The sequence below is a fragment of the Aythya fuligula genome, chromosome 2 (genome assembly GCF_009819795.1).
Source record: "Aythya fuligula isolate bAytFul2 chromosome 2, bAytFul2.pri, whole genome shotgun sequence".
NCBI classification, from domain to species: Eukaryota; Metazoa; Chordata; class Aves; order Anseriformes; family Anatidae; genus Aythya; species Aythya fuligula.
The window spans coordinates 112,398,097-112,417,255 of NC_045560.1; the positions used below are offsets into that span (position 1 = coordinate 112,398,097).

The following is a 19,159-nucleotide window of genomic DNA, read 5'->3' on the forward strand; positions in this document are numbered from 1 at the left end:
GTGAGCATGTACCAACAGTAAATAAACAGGAAAGGAGGTACAGAATCCTATGTAATCATTAGTTATATACAGACAGGAAACAAGAACTCTGCTTTTACAGTGGATGAACAGACACCAAGGTACTGTATATATACATGGAAAAACATGGAAAAAAAGCTGAACCAAGGCAGGGGAGAAAAACAGGAAAAACAGGAATAGACCTGAAGAGAAATCTACAATAGCACAGTGAAATGCAAAACTGTAGAGGAAAAAAAAAAAAAAAAAAAAAAAAAGAGAGAGAGAGAAAAAAATGTTAAGATAAAATTCTAAAAATGCAACAATGTAATATAAAAATATGAACAATACATTGATAACAACTTTATAGGCCAATCTGTAAACATTTAAAGCCATAATGCCATAATATCCTCAAGGCTATACTCCTACTTTAGCAGCCATTAGTAATAACATCACACATTGACATAAGAAAGCGTCATAAGAAATTTTTTTATGCATTGAATATTTTCTTACATTTTCAAGCAGAAAGATTTCATACTCTCTTTTTGTTACTTAATCCAAATCCAAATAATTAGCTTTGCTCTTTTGTTGTTGGTATTTATTTGGATTAATTGACATGAGCAATCAGACTTTACACTCATTCTAAAAACATGCAGGTCACTTACATCTCCAGTCTGAACTAGCAGCTTTCTCAGCTGCTAGTAACTCATATTACCTGACATTCAAAACTTGTCACCTTATTTCAGTTCCTCATGTAACTGGAGAGGGGTGGCAGTATGGGAGGGCAGCAGAATGCCTGGTTAGTCAGAAATCCCAGTTCCTCTGCAGCTGGGCTAGAGACTGAGGACTGAAATATAACATTTCTCAATATAGAATTGAGAAATAAAGCATTTCTCAATATATCAATAAATGAATAAATATAATGATAATTTAAAAATCAAAAACCAAAAACCCAAGGTCAGTACAGATTTTAATTCCAACAAGTCTTGGCAAAGAACACATTCTGTGGTTTCATGATAGCTGCAGTTCCCGGTTGCAACCTTCAGGCAGTGCTTTGGGTTTTCCAAGTCTTTTCCGGTTTCCAGTATTTGCCTTTGTGGGAAAAAAAAAATAAAACCAAAGAGAAGACTTTATTCTGGTCTTTCAAATTTGGCCATTCATGTGGCAGTCCTCAATAAATTTTGTTTTTAACCCCAATAGATTAAATGCATTTTATTTTTAAGATGCAGAAAAATAAACTGACTTGCTTTGTCCTTAAATAATTGTGTTTACATTTGTCAGGTCCAGGTTATCACTTATAAAGAGTCCAGATTTGCAAGAAAATATTTGAGGACCTCTGTGAATAAATGAATGAATGAATGAATGAATAATGATTCACTCCATTGAATATTTGAATGCCTCCATGGGGTCAGGTTCAGGGACATTGCCAGAAAGCTTCCCAATCTGGTTCGCCCCTCTGACTATTATCCTCTTTTAATAGTCCAGGCTGGCAGTGATGATATTGAAGAGAAAAGCCTAAAGACCATCGAACGGGACTTTAGGGGACTGGGACAGTTAGTGGATGGAGCAGGAGTACAGGTGGTATTTTCGTCCATTCCTACGGTGGCAGGGAGGGGTACAGAGAGGACATGGAAAGCCCACCTGATAAACATGTGGCTCAGAGGTTGGTGCCAACACAGAAATTTTGTGTTTTTTGACCATGGGGCGCTTTACTCAGCACCCGGCCTGATGGCCAAATATGGGTCCCTATCTCTAAGAGGAAAACAGATCCTAGCCCAGGAGCTGGCGGGGCTCATTGAGAGGGCTTTAAACTAGGTAAGAAGGGGGACGGGGCTGAAACAAGGCTTGTTGGAGCTGTGCTAGGGGGAACAATGGCAAGGCTGGGAGAGAAGGCAATGGCCCAACTGAAGTGCATCTAAACTACTGCACACAGCATGGGTAACAAACAGGAGGAACTGGAAGCCATCGTGTGGCAGACAGGCTACGACACGGTTGCCATCACAGAAATGTGGTGGGACCACTCTCACGACTGGAGTGCTGCAATATCTGGCTATAGGCTCTTCAGAAAGGACAGGCAGCACAGAAAGGGTGGTGGTGTGGCTCTCCATATTAGAGAGAGTTTTGATGTTGTGGAACTTGATGCTGGGAATGATAAGGTTGAGCCCCTATGGGTTAGGATCGGCGGGAAGGCCAACAAGGCAAGCATCCTGGTTGGGGTCTGTTATAGACCGCTGAACCAGGATGAGGAGACTGATGAGGACTTCTACAGGCAGCTGACAAAAGTTGTGAAATCGTCAGTGCTTGTTCTCGTGGGGGACTTCAACTTCCCAGGTATATCCTGGAAGCACAACACAGCCCAGAAAAAGCAGTCTAGGAGGTTTCTGGAGAGTGTGGAAGATAGCTTCCTGACGCAGCTGGTTAGTGAGCCTACCAGGGGAAGTGCCCCACTAGACCTTCTCTTCACAAACAGAGAAGGACTGGTGGGAGATGTGGTGTTTGGCAACTGTCTTGGGCAGAGTGACCATGAAATGGTAGAGTTCACCATTCTTGGAGAAGCCAGGAAGGGGACCAGTAAAACCTCTGTATTGGACTTTCAGAGGGCTCACTTTGAACTGTTCAGGACACAGGTTGGTAGAGTCCCTTGGGAGGCGGTTATGAAGGGCAGAGGAGTCCAGGAAGGCTGGGTGCTCTTCAAGAAAGAAATCCTAATGGCGCAGGAGCGGTTTGTCCCCACGTGCCCAAAGATGAGCCAGCAGGGAAGAAGACCGGCCTGGCTCAACAGAGAACTGTGGCCTGAGCTTAGGAGAAAAAAGAGGGTTTACAATCTTTGGAAAAGAGGGCGAGTCACTTGGGAGGACTATAAGGATGTTGTTAGGCAGTGCAGGGACAATATTAGAAAGGCCAAAGCTCATCTGGAGCTCAATCTGGCTACTGTCGTCAAAGACAACAAAAAATGTTTTTACAAATGCATCAACACAAAATGGAGGACTAAGAAGAATCTCCAGCCTTTACTGGACTCAGGGGGAAACTTAGTTATGAAAGATGAGGAAAAGGTGGAGGTGCTTAATGCCTTCTTTGCCTCAGTATTTAGCAGAAAAACCAGTTGCTGTCTAGATACCCAGTACCCTGAACTGGTGGAAGGGGATGGGGAGCAAAATGTGGCCCTCACTATCCATGAAGAAATGGTTGGTGACCTGCTACAGCACTTGGATGTACACAAGTCGATGGGGCCAGATGGGATCCACCCAAGGATACTGAGAGAACTGGCGGAGGAGCTGGCCAAGCCGCTTACCATCACTTATCAACAGTCCTGTCTATCAGGGGAGGTCCCAGTCGAATGGCAGCTAGCAAACGTGACACCCATCTACAAGAAGGGCTGGAGGGTAGACCCAGGGAACTATAGGCCTGTCAGTTTGACCTCAGTGCCAGGGAAACTCATGGAGCAGATTATCTTGTGTGTCACCACGTGGCACTTACAGGGCAACCAGGTGATCAGGCCCAGTCTGCATGGGTTTATGAAAGGCAGGTCCTGCTTGACAAACCTGATCTCCTCCTATAACAAAGTGACATGCTTGGTGGATGAAGGAAAGGCTGTGGATGTGGTCTACCTTGACTTCAGCAAGGCTTTTGACACTGTTTCCCACAACATTCTCCTCAAGAATCTGTCTGCTCGTGGCTTGGACTGGCGTGCGCTTTGTTGGGTTAAAAACTGGCTAGATAGCTGTGCCCAAAGAGTCATGGTGAATGGAGTCAAATCCAGTTGGAGGCCGGTCACTAGTGGCGCTCCCCAGGGCTCGGTACTGGGGCCAGTCCTCTTTAATATCTTTATGGATGATCTAGATGAGGGGATCGGGTACACCCTCAGTAAGTTCACAGATGACACCAAGTTAGGTGCATGTGTCGATCTGCTTGAGGGTAGGAAGGCTCTGCAGGAGGATCTGGATAGACTGGACCGATGGGATGAGGTCAGCTGTATGAAGTTCAACAAGGCCAAGTGCCAGGTCCTGCACCTGGGGTGCAATAACCCCAAGCAGAGCTACAAGCTGGGAGAGGAGTGGTTGGAAAGCTGCCGGGTGGAGGACCTGGGAGTATTGGTGGATAGTCGACTAAATATGAGCCAGCAGTGTGCTCAGGTGGCCAAGAAGGCCAACAGCATCCTGGCTTGTATAAGAAGCAGTGTGGCCAGCAGGTCTAGGGAAGTGACCTGTACTCGGCTCTAGTGAGGCCGCACCTCGAGTACTGTGTTCAGCTTTGGGCCCCTTGCTACAAGAAGGACATCGAGGTGCTCAAAAGAGTCCAGAGAAGGGTGACGAAGCTGGTGAGGGGTTTGGAGAACAAGTCTTACGAGTTGCAGCTGAGGGAGCTGGGCTTGTTCAGCTTGGAGAAGAGGAGGCTCTGGGGCGACCTTATCACTCTGTATAGGTACCTTAAAGCAGGCTGTAGCAAGGTGGGGGTTGGTCTATTCTCCCATGTGCCTGGTGACAGGACAAGGGGGAATGGGCTAAAGTTGCACCAGGGGTGTTTTAGGTTGGATATAAGGAAGAACTTCTTTACCGAAAGGGTTGTGAGGCATTGGAATGGGCTGCCCAGGGAAGTGGTGGAGTCACCATCCCTGGAGGTCTGTAAAAGATATTTAGATGTTGAACTTAGCGATATGGTTTAGTGGAGGACTTGTTGGTGTTAGGTCAGAGGTTAGACTCGATGATCTTGAGGTCTCTTCCAACGTAGACAATTCTGTGATTCTGTGATTCTGTGAATAGCTGACAGATACCAACATGATAAAAAAAAAAAAAAGTAGAATAAAAAAAAATATATCACATTATAACTGGTAGCTTTGCGAAGGTAACACATAGAAAATGTTTGAAAGGTTTCCATTCACATATTTTCAGTTCTCTGCTGGACAGGGAGTTTCACTTTGGTACTGTTCATACTGCTCAGTCTCACAGCAGAATCAAACGGTAAATAAATACAGAAATAAATAGAAAGCAGAAAATAGAAAATCAAACCCTTATGTTTACTATTTTAAACTTTTCACTTTTCTTTCTTCACTCATTTTTATACTCCTTAGTATTGCTAATGTTAATTGAACTTGTTTTATCTACACCAAAATATATGAAAAAAAAAATAATCAAACTCTCAAAACACAATGATTCAAGGTAACAGATTTAAAATACACTTTCAGTAAGTCTCCAAAATTCTAAAATGTGTAGCAACAAGCACAGAAAATAATATATGAAAATGATATATTCGTCTGACTGCTTATGCAAGTCAGGGTTAAGTGACATGTTCTGAATTTATGCTTGTACTTAAGAATGAACAATAGCTTTATAATTTAAGAAAAAAATCAAGAAAAACATTTTATTGTGCAAATCTTGTAAGATGAAAAACTCTACTTAATGCAACTCATTTTTAGTAAATATGGACATTGTATAGAGTTGTAAACCTTTCAATGTAGGTGATTTCACAGTAGCAAAAGGACAAGGTTAAAGGTAATAGGTTCTTATCTGTACAAGAAAAAGAAGAATGGCTGTGTGATTAGTAATGCCAGGAATCAGATTTGGCTTCAGTTCAATAGTTTAACTCAGTCTTACTTTCTGACCTTGAAAAAGGTGTTTATAGATGAAAGCCTCTTACCTATCCAAAAAACATTTACAGGTTAACTTCCAATATAATGTATCAAACTCAGTTAATTTCTTAGAGAAATGCTATACCACTTGGAGAGCTCTACAAATTCACATTCATTTTTCTATTAGTATAGAAAGTACAAATATCTTTGCATCAATCTCCAGAAAACATCCTTAATGTAAAAATGCTAGAATAAATTATTAGACATTTAACTAAATAATGCATGACTATATAGCAGCATAAAATTATATTACACAAAATGAACGAGAATCATCTCTATCTTTTCATCAGTGAGTTAAATGTATTTCAGAAAATCTATGACTCTTCAACAGAACCTATAAGAAAATTATTTTAAAACAAACTGTCCTGGTAACAAAAGCTAGCATTTTGCCAGCTCCTCACAGTTTATTTTCTTTTGGAAAAACAGCAGGTGATTCAAACCATTTATCTTGTCAGATGGTACATTGTCATCATTGGTTTACGGATCTTACATGCAGGTACACTATAGTAGAAAAAAACTCTTTCCTGAGTACAATTAGCAAACAAATAGAATCTGCCAAAAACAAAAAACAAACAATAAACAAAAACAGACCAACAAACAAAGAAAATAATAACAATAAGAAGAAAATGGCTCCTAGACAGGTAAACTACATTTCTTGATAAAAACATAGTAACATAGTAAAACATAGTAAACTTGAGTTTCAAAAGGTGATAGAAACTGTAAGGATTAACTGCAAAACAAACAAACAAACAAACATGATTCTGGAACAGTAAAGATTAAAACATTTCCTAGGAATTAGCCTACTGAAGATTTGTGTTTCAAACCAGACACTCTATATCTTAGGGGATCCCCCCTCCTGTCCTAATTTTCAGGAAGGACAGTATCAGGCAATCCTGGTCTATTTACACATACACCTAAAAAGGCTGTGTTTCGCCTTATCACGCATTGTCCTCTTGAACATCACATAGTAAAATTTTGTGAGTAAAATTTCATGCAATTCAAGGAATACATTTAAAATGAAATAAAAAAATAAAAATTATTCTGCTACCAATAACAATGAAGTTCACATGTGGTATATGTGGTTCAGCTGTTTTCAAGGAATTTCTTTTTTAAGTGAAATGAATAAAAATCCTGACTGTACTGTACTACAAGTGACGTCTATAGAAATTTCTGATGATTATAAGAAAGCTATGTGTTGGCAGCACCACAATTATGAACAGATGTTGTGTGAGTCTACTTTAGGAGAAAGAAAAATTTACCTGACCTAACAGTCACTGGGCTCATCTTCCAATTTTCTCACATGGAGTATCTTCAGCAAATACACTAGTCAAAAGCCAGATATGCACTTCCCATAATATCAAAACCCTCCACAGGCAAGGATTTAATTTGCATTTATAAAGACACTGCCTTCTAGACTTTTGAGTTTCACAAAATATTCTCATCTCACTTGTTTATTTGCACTGGAGTTCAAATCAGATACCCACTAGTAGCATAATAGTGAATCCACAATGTTTCTATTTCTTGGAAAGCACGTCTTTCATCTTGTATACATAAAGAAATGTCTGTAATACTTGGTGCAACTGATACGGAAATTTAGATCTAATCTGTGGTTGTTTGAACTATCTTTCTATGATGTTTCATGGAATTGCTTCAGGCATGATTGGTATAGGATCCTCATGAACATTATTCTGTTCAACCTACTAAAGAAACAGATGCTTTCTTTTTTAGTTTAATGCTATGCTGCTTATAATCTTTCACATATTTTATTTTCTTACTCCAAACTGCATGCAGTGATAGGAGAGACAAGGTTCCTTTGCCCCTCTTTAGTTTGGGGAAATTAGAATTGTTTTCCACTAAAAAGAAAGTGTACTTTCTTTTTATTATTTATTATTTTTTTTTTATTATTAGCAACTAGCTCCTTATTCCATGTACTCAAATTAAGTAGCACCTCACTCCTAAGGGTTCATTGCTTCACTTAAATTATTCTGCAGGATACAAATCAGGATACCGCGGGAAAGTTAAGTGGCTGTTTAAAGTCTTTCCTGCACAGAGGAGCATGCAAATTGATTCAGACTCAACACACAGAAGAGCCACTGTTCCAAACTAGAAATATAGTAACAGTCTTTCGTTCCTAAACAGTGAAGTAAAACCCTGTAATCAAATTATTTAAAGATTATTTTTGAAAGATTAAAAAGGTGTTTTACTGTCTGTAAAATTTACCGCTATTGTTCCTCAGCTACAAATTTTATTTTTATTCTTCAGAGTTTATTCAATGAGGCATTCAACGTTATTTTCTAATGAAACCACTCGGTCTGTCTAAAGTATGTTAAAGTAAAATAGATGTGGTCCATCATCTAGAATGACACCAAGAACAAAGAAAAATCACCAAGCAAAGTAAAAGAAAAACAAGCAAGCAAACAATAAACAAACAAAAAGCAACAAACAAAAAGAAGCTTAATAACAGCAAGAATAAAAATGAAGAAAAAAAATGTAAAAAAGTAAGACTGTGGGACTTGTCTGATCATGCTATACATGATCAGACAAATAATCACAACAAATAATTCCAGAGGATTTAAATGGTCTGTGACAAAAGGACAGTTAACTATCTATGAAATGCTAATCATCCTTAGCTACAATGAACCTACTGATTCAAGGCCTAGTCTTAATCCCAGAGGAAATCAGGGTAAAGGCCTCCAGAGTTACTGGCCTAACAATGAATACTGACAATAGAAAAGAAACTCCTCATTTGATATTAATATCAATCAGTTAATGAGTTATGCATCCAATATGCAAATACAATAGAGGGTGTGTAATCAGTAAAGCAATCATTCACTGTTTTCAACAGTTCTGTTGCAAAACTAAAGAGGAAAAAAACTAAGAGTGAAATGGGAAAAAAATAAATATGCATTTCATGAAGATATTTAAATGCAAAATTCAGCAGAAGTAATAGATATTACAGCACAATAATGAAAGACATATTTTTGAGTGATACAATCTTTTAATAAAATCAGAATGGTGTTGTTGGAGTAAAAGTGCTGTAGCGTGTGATGCTAATTGACCAGCTATAGCTATAGACAATGCTTGAACTCGTAACTTCTTTCTGCCTGGGTTTCTAGACATCCTGTATGTCAAGGAACAGTCTGATTAGTAAAAGGACCATATTTATTCCATATACAACTCACAGACTTGTATTAATAAATTGTACAGCATGAAATGGTCAAAAGACAGATTTGTCATGCAAATAAACCCAATATGTATGGAGACACCATAAAGAGTATGTTGCTCTTGTTTCAGAGAAATGATCAGAAACATTAACTTTGAGATGGATTCCTCTCCAATTTTTCCATTAATTTTCCATACTGTCAGCACCACTAACATTCTACCAATTAATTGCTATATTTTGATTTTTATCTTTTTATTATACTTCTATTTAGAGACATAGTGATGTGGAAACAGCTGTTATTAAATAATAACATAGACAGACATAATATTAGTCAGAGTATGTCTGCATTAACAGGTATTATAGCACTATGCCTCAGAAGATTTAACATGAAATCCTACAATAATTTTATTAAGCTGAAAGGGAGAACAAAATGTTCATAAAAGTTTCAAAAAAAATAACCACTCTAAAAAATATAATTACAGCATGTGTTTATAAATTAATAGAAAATGTTTTTTTTGTTTGTTTTTTATTTTGCTATCTTCTACATAAAAGCTTATTACAATAATTCAAAAAACTACAATATTATTCTACATTACATTTCACAGATCTTCCAAATACTTGTCTACAGACCTAGTTGCTTATCCACAAAATTCTATACAATGCAAAATAAGAGATCTGACACATCATGTAAAGCAGTAATGTATAAATCACACTACTGCACTGTTCCAGCTGAAGTCCATCTGTATTAAAGCAACTTGCCAGTTCAACTGGTGACCCTCACATCATCGGCTGACAATATCTACGAAGTGTTATACTACAATATGAAGCAAACAAAGGATAACATAACATTGGTGTACCTTGATCCAGTAAAGCCCTACCATAACAGTGAACCATCAGCTGTCTTACCAACTCCACAGACAATACTCAGATATCTGAGTACATCTGTTTTGTTGTTGTTGTTTTGTTTTGTTTTTGTAAAAGTCACTGCCTAACTGTATTAAGTGGCACCAGGATTCAAGGGTCAGTGCACAGAAACAATAGTGTAGTTGTGCATTTAACTTATTTGTTGTTATTGCTGCTTCCTAGATGGGCATTGCCAGGATTTACTCTCAGTAGATGTTATACTAAAATATACTCGGTGTTAAAAATGTAAAATTAAATATTAACCTGAGATTAAAGGCATACATACGTACGCACACACACATGCCCATGTACACACACACAGTATTTTTACTCTTCATAAAGTACATCTGAAAAGAATAAATAAAAACTACTTACACCAGAATAGAAAGGCTCACCAGACACACAGATCACATCCTGCTCCTGGATCATCAGAATATCTTTGGCTAAGTGCAGTCGCACTTTGAAAGGCTCCTGGTTACCATCCTGCAGCAAACAAATCCCTGTCTTTGTCTTCAAAGAAAGGAATAAAGAAAAAAAGTTTTCTTGGTTAGCATGCTGTATTGCCAGACTCCATCCACAAATACATCAACACGTATCCAAAACTATTACCAGGTGCTTAGAATACAAGAGAAAAAATGGCTGTGGTAGCACTGAGTGAAGGCAGATTTTTAAAATTTAAAATCAAAATATTTTCTATTCTGCCCAATGATTTTACAACACTCCTTTTGTTATCTTCAGGGCAGTGTATTGGGAGTGCAGACTTAACAAAGGGGGGGAAAAAATGCTGGACAACAGCATCTGGGAGAGCAAGGAATGAGAACCAGCCCTGCAGACCCCAAGGGCAGTGCAGAAGGAGGGCAAGAGGTGCTCCAGGCATGCAGCAGAAGTTCCCCTGGGGCCTGTGGAGAGGCTCTGGGTGGAGCAGGCTGCCCCCTGCAGCACATGGCGCAGATCTCCAAGCTGCAGAGCGTGGAGGAGCCGCTGGTGGAGCAGGTGGAAGTGGACTGGAGGAGGCTGCAGCCCATGGAGAACCCCTGCAGGAGCAGGGGGTTTGGGGGAAGCTGACACCCGTAGGGGACCCGTGCCAGATCAGTTTGCTCTTGAAATAAGGACCCCCTGGTATGGAGCCATGTGAGAGCAGTTCTTGAAGAGCTGCTGTGGGCAGCCCCCATAGGATCAGTTCAGGAAGGATGCCATCGCGTGGGAGGGACTCCAGGTGAAGCAGGGGCAGAGAGTGACCATGAAGGAGTGGCAGAGACAAAGCGTTAGGGACTGACCTCAGCTCCCATTCCCTGTTCCCCTGTGCCACTCTGGGGGAAGACGAAGAAGAGAGTGGATAGGGGGAATGGTGATTTTAGTTTGCCCGTAGATTTTGAATCTTGTCTGGTAGTGATAGGTAATAAATTATATTAATCTCCCTATGTTGATATTTTTTTTTTTTTTTTTTTTTTTTTTTTTTTGCCTGTGATGTGGTGGGTGATCTCCTTGTCTTTATCTCAACCCTTGAGCCTTTGTCATCACATTTTCTCCCCCTTTCCTTTTGAGGAGAGGGAGTGAGAGAGTGGCTGTGGTGGAGCTCAGCTGCCCAGCTGAGTAAAACCACCACAGGCAGCTACACTCAGTCTCCGTTTTTGGATTAAATGATGACACCTCACTTATATAAGCTGATATTCCTGCATACTGCACCAATTTTGACACAGAAGGACATATAATTGCTTAATACCTCCAAACTAATGAGTTCCAAGCAGTAACAGCCTACATGTGAAACTGTTGTGAGCTTTTCCTAACTGTGAGCACAATGCTGACTTATGCTTTTATAGTACTTGTCAAATGAGAATGCTGAAGTTAAGAATGAGAGAAAAGAGATCAAAGAATGCAATTCCTTCCAGTAACTTAATTCATGCTTCACTTCTGTATTTTACATTTATGGCTAGAGGTCAGAAATTTTGTAGGATTCTTCAGTATACAGTAAGTGGTTTTCAAACAATTTAACAGAATCTTTGTTTGCAGTACTTATATGTTCTACTTTTGGGGCACCATCAATAAGAGGTCTGAGCAGTGAAAAAATCTGAATGTGTAAGCACCCACAGCATGTAATAATCTTTCCCTGAAGGCTGTGTTGAAGATAGCACTCTGTATAATGATTCATAAGTGGAAGTTATGTTGGTAGGGCATTTGGGGTATTAGGAATTTGCCTACAAATAATGAAAGAATTCAGCATTATAACATGGAATTTACTAGTATTGGATAACTATACCTATATGCATAGATACAAATATATATGTAATCGTGTCGTATCTCAGAAAATCATTCTTCATTAAAAATGGTTTAAAAGTTTGGACTCATCAATGTCAATAATAGAACTTCAATTGTCTTCATTCAGGTCAGATTTCAGATTTCAATCCACTATTAAAAAAAAAAAAAAAAAAAAAGTTGACTTGAGAGGAGATCAAGGAAACAAAATTCAAGCTGTGAACTTTCTCTGCCATGGCTGACCTGGCTGAATCTAAGGGCTCTTTCTCAGACAAGAGGTTAAAAGAGCGTTTGGAAGATCTCCCCATAATACACTCAGATAACTTCATCCCTAGCATGAAGAGAACAAACACAAATATGGAACTGACAGTACGCAACTGGAAAAAGAAAAGTGTAAATTGCTATCAAGAGGCATTAAAAGAGGTCAAGGACAATCTTAAAATAGCTTTGTGTAATATTCTTTACTGATGAACTTTCCTTTTACTTCTGCTCCATGTTCAACACTCAAACTTATGAAAATGTTTTCCCTTGATCAGCAGTAGGAAATATGTATAATTTGAGAGATTTTATTCTCATTTTCAGGAAAAAAAAAAAGAGTTTCTCATGCTGAACTCATACAGATGTCAGGGGGTGCTCTTGTCAGAAGACAGCATACTGCCTTGTTTAGTACTTACGTGTATTTTTTGCAAAGGGATGGGGTAGAAACTGATTGACATGGACAAATAAAATAAATGGATCAGCAAAAGGAGTTAGGAGTTTTCAGTACCACTGGAAAATTCCCTCTCTTGCATACTTAAAATCTTACAAAATTAAAACAAGGAGAATGTAATATAGTTAAATTGCTCTGCTCTTTCTCCTTGTATCTTTTGCTTTACTGACTAAGAAGACTCTTTCTTTCCATGGACCTGTGAAGTAAGCAGTAAGTGATAGTGGAAGTTGAACAGAGTGAGCTGTAAATACATGTAGCTACAGTCAAACAAAAGAGGCTGGCCTACAAACATATACTGCTTATAAAATACCTTTCTCCTGCAGTAAATGTTTGCAGACTTGTCTTCTGTCCTCCCCTGGATAACTGGCAAAGGGATAAGTTCTGCCTCTGATGCAATGATTTTAGTAGCTCTGCCTTACTTGACTGCACATTTCTTGTTTGGTCAATTACCCTATAAAGTCTCCAATGAATCTTTGCACAAAGCTGAGGGGCTTCTTTGGGGGAATTAAGAGGCACATAAGCAGACACAATTAGGCATTAGGAAAAAATAAATTAAAATTCAAGTCAGTTTCCAAATGCATGTGGGCTGAGTCTATTCAGTCTTAACAAGAGCCAAGCTTGGGAACAGCAAAATATTTTGGCCCTTGGGAATATTGATCACACAAATTCAGGGAACTTATTTACATCAGACACTTTAAAATGTAATGAACCACTTTACTGTTGTTGGGCTTTATGAAAGATGGTTTATGACACAGTTCAAAATTAAAGCTTCAATTATGCTATCTCTTTCCCTCTGCTACCTGAGAGCAGTATTAACAGCCACGTAAAGGAGAAGATCCTAAAAGACAATGCTAAAAATGTAGTTCAGTTTCGTTAGATAACCTCAAGACAAGTCCTTGAAAACAAAGACTTTGTTTCATTATGTTTTATCTCCTTACATTTCTTTTTTATTCTTTTTCCCTTCCTCAAAGCATCCAGGACACTGAATCAAATAAGGACATAAACGCCTGTATCCTGAGCTGGAACTCAGGGAAGATATCCTGCATATATGTTTTCACGTAAAATCACAGTGTACATCAACATTCGGCATCCATGTGACCCCAGTAAAATTACCCTGGCTGAAGGCAGATCAGGCAGGCTGCCTCGTCTTTACACCTCCTCTCCCCTCCCCCCCCCTCCCCCCCCATCTCTTACATGTGAAAAGCTTAGATGGCATGCCTGTGGATCAGGTGCAGGGGTGCAAGGTTGTGGCTGATGTTAGCTTTTGTTCCCATTACTAATTTTTACGAGATTCCACAAGAGGGTGTACTAAAATTTTCCCTTCAAGCTGTCTGTGTTTCATTGGCAGAGGGCCCTGCCCTGCCCCTGGCCTACAGCAATAAAATACCATATGTCACATCAGCTGAGCTACTGTAACTGTCAGTGTGAGGTCAGGCAAGGCATCCTCTGATGCTCAAATGTATGATAAACTGCATCGCCTTGCAACAGACATGGGCATACAAGCATTAGTTCAGCTGCTAGCATTTTGTAAAGCCAATACACCTTGACTACCTGTTACAGCGAGCCCATAATGCCCTGCTTAATACTTCTACCTTCCTACTTTCTTCAGCCTATTTACAGAGTTAGGCACCTGTTGTAAAGAGGGCAAGAAAACTGAATGCTAAAAGTTGCATATGCTAATGAAGTGGTTTAGGTAGGCTAAGGAATGGATAAGGAAGTAAGATACAGTGGTGAAAGAATAGGTTTTTACATGGGAGAGCAGTGACTTCAAACCAAAGCAGTGATGAAGGAAGGTAGCCATACCTAAGTGACAGATGCAGCGAATTTTTCACCTGTGCAGTACTGCCTCTGCCATCTGATTCTACACCCTTGTAGCTCAGGTACAAAGGAACACTAATTTGGCAAGAGCTGATGTCCTTGGTAGGAGTTTAGAAATTGCTTACTGTTCCTGATCTAATTTAACTATAAGAGGGACTGAAAACTGATCTCTATTTGCTCTGTGTGTTGAACTTTCTTACTTTCTTGTTCAGATTCTTATCAGAGAAAGGTGCAAGTAGGAGAGCCCTCAAGGCAGGCTGCTTCTGCAAAGAATACGGTCACACTCAGATCATTATTAGCAACAAGGCAGTGAAAAAAGGTGTTTTAAAAACCTTGCTCCATTATACTCTGATTCATAAAACATCACCATCTTGGCTGTGTATAAGATCTGTCCCTAACAACTTTCCTTAAAGGAATTTATAAATGTTCATGTACTATTAACAGCTTGGTGCAATATATATGGCCTTCACAAATATTTAGGAATTAATTGCAGAAGAAATACATACAAAAGAGTGCTGGGACTGTACAGCCTGGAGAAGTAAAGGCTCATAGGGATCTCATCAAAGTCTATAAATACCTGAAGGGAGAGAGCAAAGGGGATGGAGCCAAGCTCTTTTCAGTGGTGCCCAGAGCCGGAACAAGAGGCAATGGGCAAAAACTGCAACACAGGAGGCTTCCTCTTAATACCAGGCAGTACTTCTTTATGTGCAGCTGACAGAGTACTGGCACAGATTGCCCGGCATTGCTGTGGATCTTCCTCCTTGGACGTGGGCCTGGGCAGCCTGCTCAGGGTGGCCCTGCCTGAGCAAGGAGTTCAACCAGATGACCTCCAGAGGTCCCTTCCAGCCTTGAACTCTCAGTGACTTTGTGATTCTACTAAAGCTATAGTTTGTACTTTTAAGCTAGTAGCATAGTTCTCTACTAAACATATACCCAAATAAATACTGTATGAGACATGTCTTTAATGTTACCTATTGGTTTCAGACACAGTTTTGTGCAGGACATCAAACATCAATATTTTAAAATTTATCTGACCTAAATAAGGTTAGTAGCAGGTTTTCTATTAAAGATTTTTTTTTATGTTGATTCCTCCCCTTCCCTCCCCCTCCCTCTTTTTTTTTTTTTTTTTGTTTTTTGTTTTCTTTGTCATTCACATTAAAAAAAAAGAAAAAAAAAAAAAGAAAAAAAAAAAGTAATCTAAAACTTTTCCAGTGATTTTCCAGTGTTTTGTTCTGGAGGAGACCTAATGAGTATCCCAGGCTATTTTAGTTAATCTCCATTAGTTTTCAATAAATGAATATACCTTTTGGTTAAACTATTTTATCTATTACTTTTGCTCGTTGTTAATAAAACAATGTAGTTATTTTTACTACTTTGAGTTTCAGACCAGTAAAAGGGCCTTGTCACTTCAGTAGGCACCCAAGAATAGTTCAGTTTGTGAACCAGTAGGAGAAAGAAAGGAAAAAAAAGATCTGTCAATACATTTTCTATGCAAAATGACCCAAACTTTTAGTTTCAGCTTTGGTTGGTGTCTTCAAAAATATATCAAACCTCTGCAGTTTAGCTTAGAGCCCTGAAATTTAGTTTTACCATCAAGAATCTGATACCAATAAGGAGAATGGTTGCAGAGACTGCTTTAAATATGTAGGTAATTCACTTCAGATGCACGTTAGGATGCGTATTTGAACTGAAGCTGACCTCTGGGCATATGGAGATATGCCTGTCACTGTTTTATAATGGCAGGTATAATAATGAAAAAGGAAATTGAATCAAAAGGTATAAGACGGTAATGGAAATGAATACAGGAGGTAGGAATACATGTCAGAACCACAGAAAGGATGTTTTTAAATGGTCCAGCTACTCCTTCTGTGAGAGTGTTGCTAGTGCGGGTGAAAAGCACTTACACTGTCAAAAATATAGCCCAGATACACAGGGATGTGTTCAGCTTGTCATTCAGAGCCTGTTGTATCAGGTACTAATATTTTCCAACCCAAAGGACAAGAAGTTGTTTCCTGAACATGAATTCTACACTCCAACCTGAAAGAACTAAAGAAAATATCAAATTTGGACTCAATCTTTCTTTTTCTTCCTTTCTTTCTTTCTTTTCTTTCTTTCTTTCTTTCTTTCTTTCTTTCTTTCTTTCTTTCTTTCTTTCTTTCTTTCTTTCTTTCTTTCTTTCTTTTCTTTTCTTTTCTTTTCTTTTCTTTCTTTCTTTCTATGATTTCCCAGGTATTTCCCATATTTGGCTATGGCATTCTTCCTAAATTGTTTTCTCAAAAGAATAAAGTCCTACAGTGAATTTTCTATGTTTCGTACAGTCTGATTAATTCAATATGCAAATTGGACATTTGGAAAATGAACACATATTTATCTGCATTTACATAAATATACCTGTATGTATGAGAACATCTTTTTGAATTAAGGTACCTTTTTAAAGCAAAAAAAAATATTTTTTTGACACTATAAATAAGCAAGTTTTAATTCCTGAATTGCCAATGAGCTACTGAAACTAGATTACATCATTACAATTGAAGCCAAGAGATAGGACAATATAAAACTGAAGGCTATTGTGAGCATGTATGTCTTTCTTTGCATATATATTCACATGTATTCTTCAAATTTAATTAGTTTATTAATAAGACATTCTCACAGGCATCATAAATTGTCAGTCTTTTTCTGTGTTGTGGTTTTAGGATTAAATTATGAGTTGAAGCTGGATTTAGAAAAACACAAAAAAAAAAACTAAGGTCTTAGAAATCCCAGCATAGCAAATTGAAAGCATTTATAAACAAAGGAAATCACTAGCTTAAGCTGAAATATGTGGATCATAAACTGGCACAATGGAGACTAGACAGACAAGATTTATTAAAGAACGTAATGAGAAAGACAAAAGATTGCTTAAAAAATAAAATGCATTCTGTCACAGGCAAAAAAAAAAAAAAAACAAAACAACAAGATGGATGTTGAAATAAAACTAGAGCTGTGAACACATCATTATAAAGTTTGTGAAGTCTATAGAAATATTCATAGGATTCAGAAAGCAGGGGACAACGGCTTAAAATATCAAAGCAAATCTTCAAAGAAGCAGTGGACAGTATTGTAATCAGATAAATAGATAACAAATGTTAAAACAAATATACTTACTAATTTCAATGATTTTATAGTGATCTTAGGAAAAAAAAAAAAAAAAAAAAAAAAAAAACAAACCAAAAAGAACAACCAAAGCCAAGGTATTAGAAGTAGAGAATGAGATTTCAAAAGCAATGAAGTTAGAAAAGTTAGAAAGCAGCCAATGCTGCTTGCTCACAAAATACAGAGAAAATACCATAAAAAAAAAAAAAAAAAAAAAAAAAAAAAAAGGAGAGAGAGAGAAAAAAAACACAGCATTCCCTAGGGAAAAGATACTACTGCAGCATAACCATCCTAAGTCTTTGATTTTATCAGAAGGGTATTTTCAATGGAGAGGACAGAATCATGTCAGAGACTGAAGTTACCTTCCAAGCAACAGTTTTCAGAATATAGAATAAGGTCAAGTGAATACAGGCAAGAGTTTAAAGAACCTAGTGACTTTAAATCACTTTAGTGATTTATGCTCTCATGAAGTTCAGAAAGCTCTGGGTAAAGGATAAAAGAGGAGTTGAATAGCCTTTTGGCTTGAAAATTGTTGAATAAGACAATTCAACAGCTGTTGTACAAGAACCAGTACAGTGTACACATTTACTCATCAGTGAAGGAAGGAAAAGAGTAGGGAATCCAGAATAATTCCTTAGAAAGTGTTGTACATTTGTAGATTTATTTTTTTTTTAATATTATTTAACACAGAAGGTGTTTTATTGAAGAATAAAACCACTTCAAAATCCCTTGAAAAGCAGCATAGTCTACAGATAAAACTCTTAGGAAGAAAATAATCATCAGAATCATGTTGAAATTGACACCAAACTGTATCTGTCTTCTAAGCTCTCATTATAATCAATGAAGAACTGTTCATTAAAGTCAATAAAGCATAAAGAGCAATTGAGCTGATCATCAAGTTTAGGGACTTGAGCCTATTCACTAGGCTCCACTGCGTGCACTATTCAGATTTGCTGTGAGAACTTAACACAAACTGCATGTGCAGATATCTGTATGTAGGCAAGACCATCATTGTCCAAATCTCAGACCAAATATCACTAGACACCAAAGGTGACATTATAGTGTGTTTCTGTCACAAGTCACCTAAGTAGAACAAGCAGATGAGAACACCAGCCAGCCCTTCTTTATGTGCAGTGATGGGGCAATGGTACAGGTTGTCCAGAGAGGTCGGAGTCTCACTTCTTGGAGATCTTCAAAAGCCACCTGGACATGGGCCTGGACAACCTTCTCTGGGTGGCCCTGCTTGAGCAGGGGGTCAGACAAGTTGACCTCTGTAAGTCCCTTCCAACATTAATCATTCTGTGATAGTTGCCACTAGAAAAAAATAAGGGATTCATGAAAGCATTGGTACTAGAAAAGGACTACAGTTCCTACAAAGATGCCCAATGCACCGGAGTAGCAGTTATTTAGAATGAACAGATGTACTTGTTTGACGTGGGAGATAGCTAATTTTCTTCACAGTGGCTTGTATGGTGCAATTTCTTTGATTTGAGATGAAAACACTGTTGATAACACTCCAATGTTTTAGCTATTGCTGAACAGTGCTTGCACAGTGCCAAAG

At 38.3% G+C, this 19,159-nt stretch overlaps 1 protein-coding gene across 4 annotated transcripts in view; it reads right to left on the bottom strand.

Annotated features, from left to right (window-relative positions):
- The window catches only part of SNTG1 (syntrophin gamma 1), a 370,856-nt gene that overhangs the window by 161,417 nt on the left and 190,280 nt on the right, over positions 1-19,159 (bottom strand). For all 4 annotated transcript variants that reach the window (XM_032180786.1, XM_032180789.1, XM_032180787.1 and 1 more), the window contains one exon: positions 10,062-10,196. In XM_032180786.1, the coding sequence (XP_032036677.1) occupies positions 10,062-10,196 (135 nt within the window). The remainder of the gene's footprint in view (positions 1-10,061; positions 10,197-19,159) is intronic.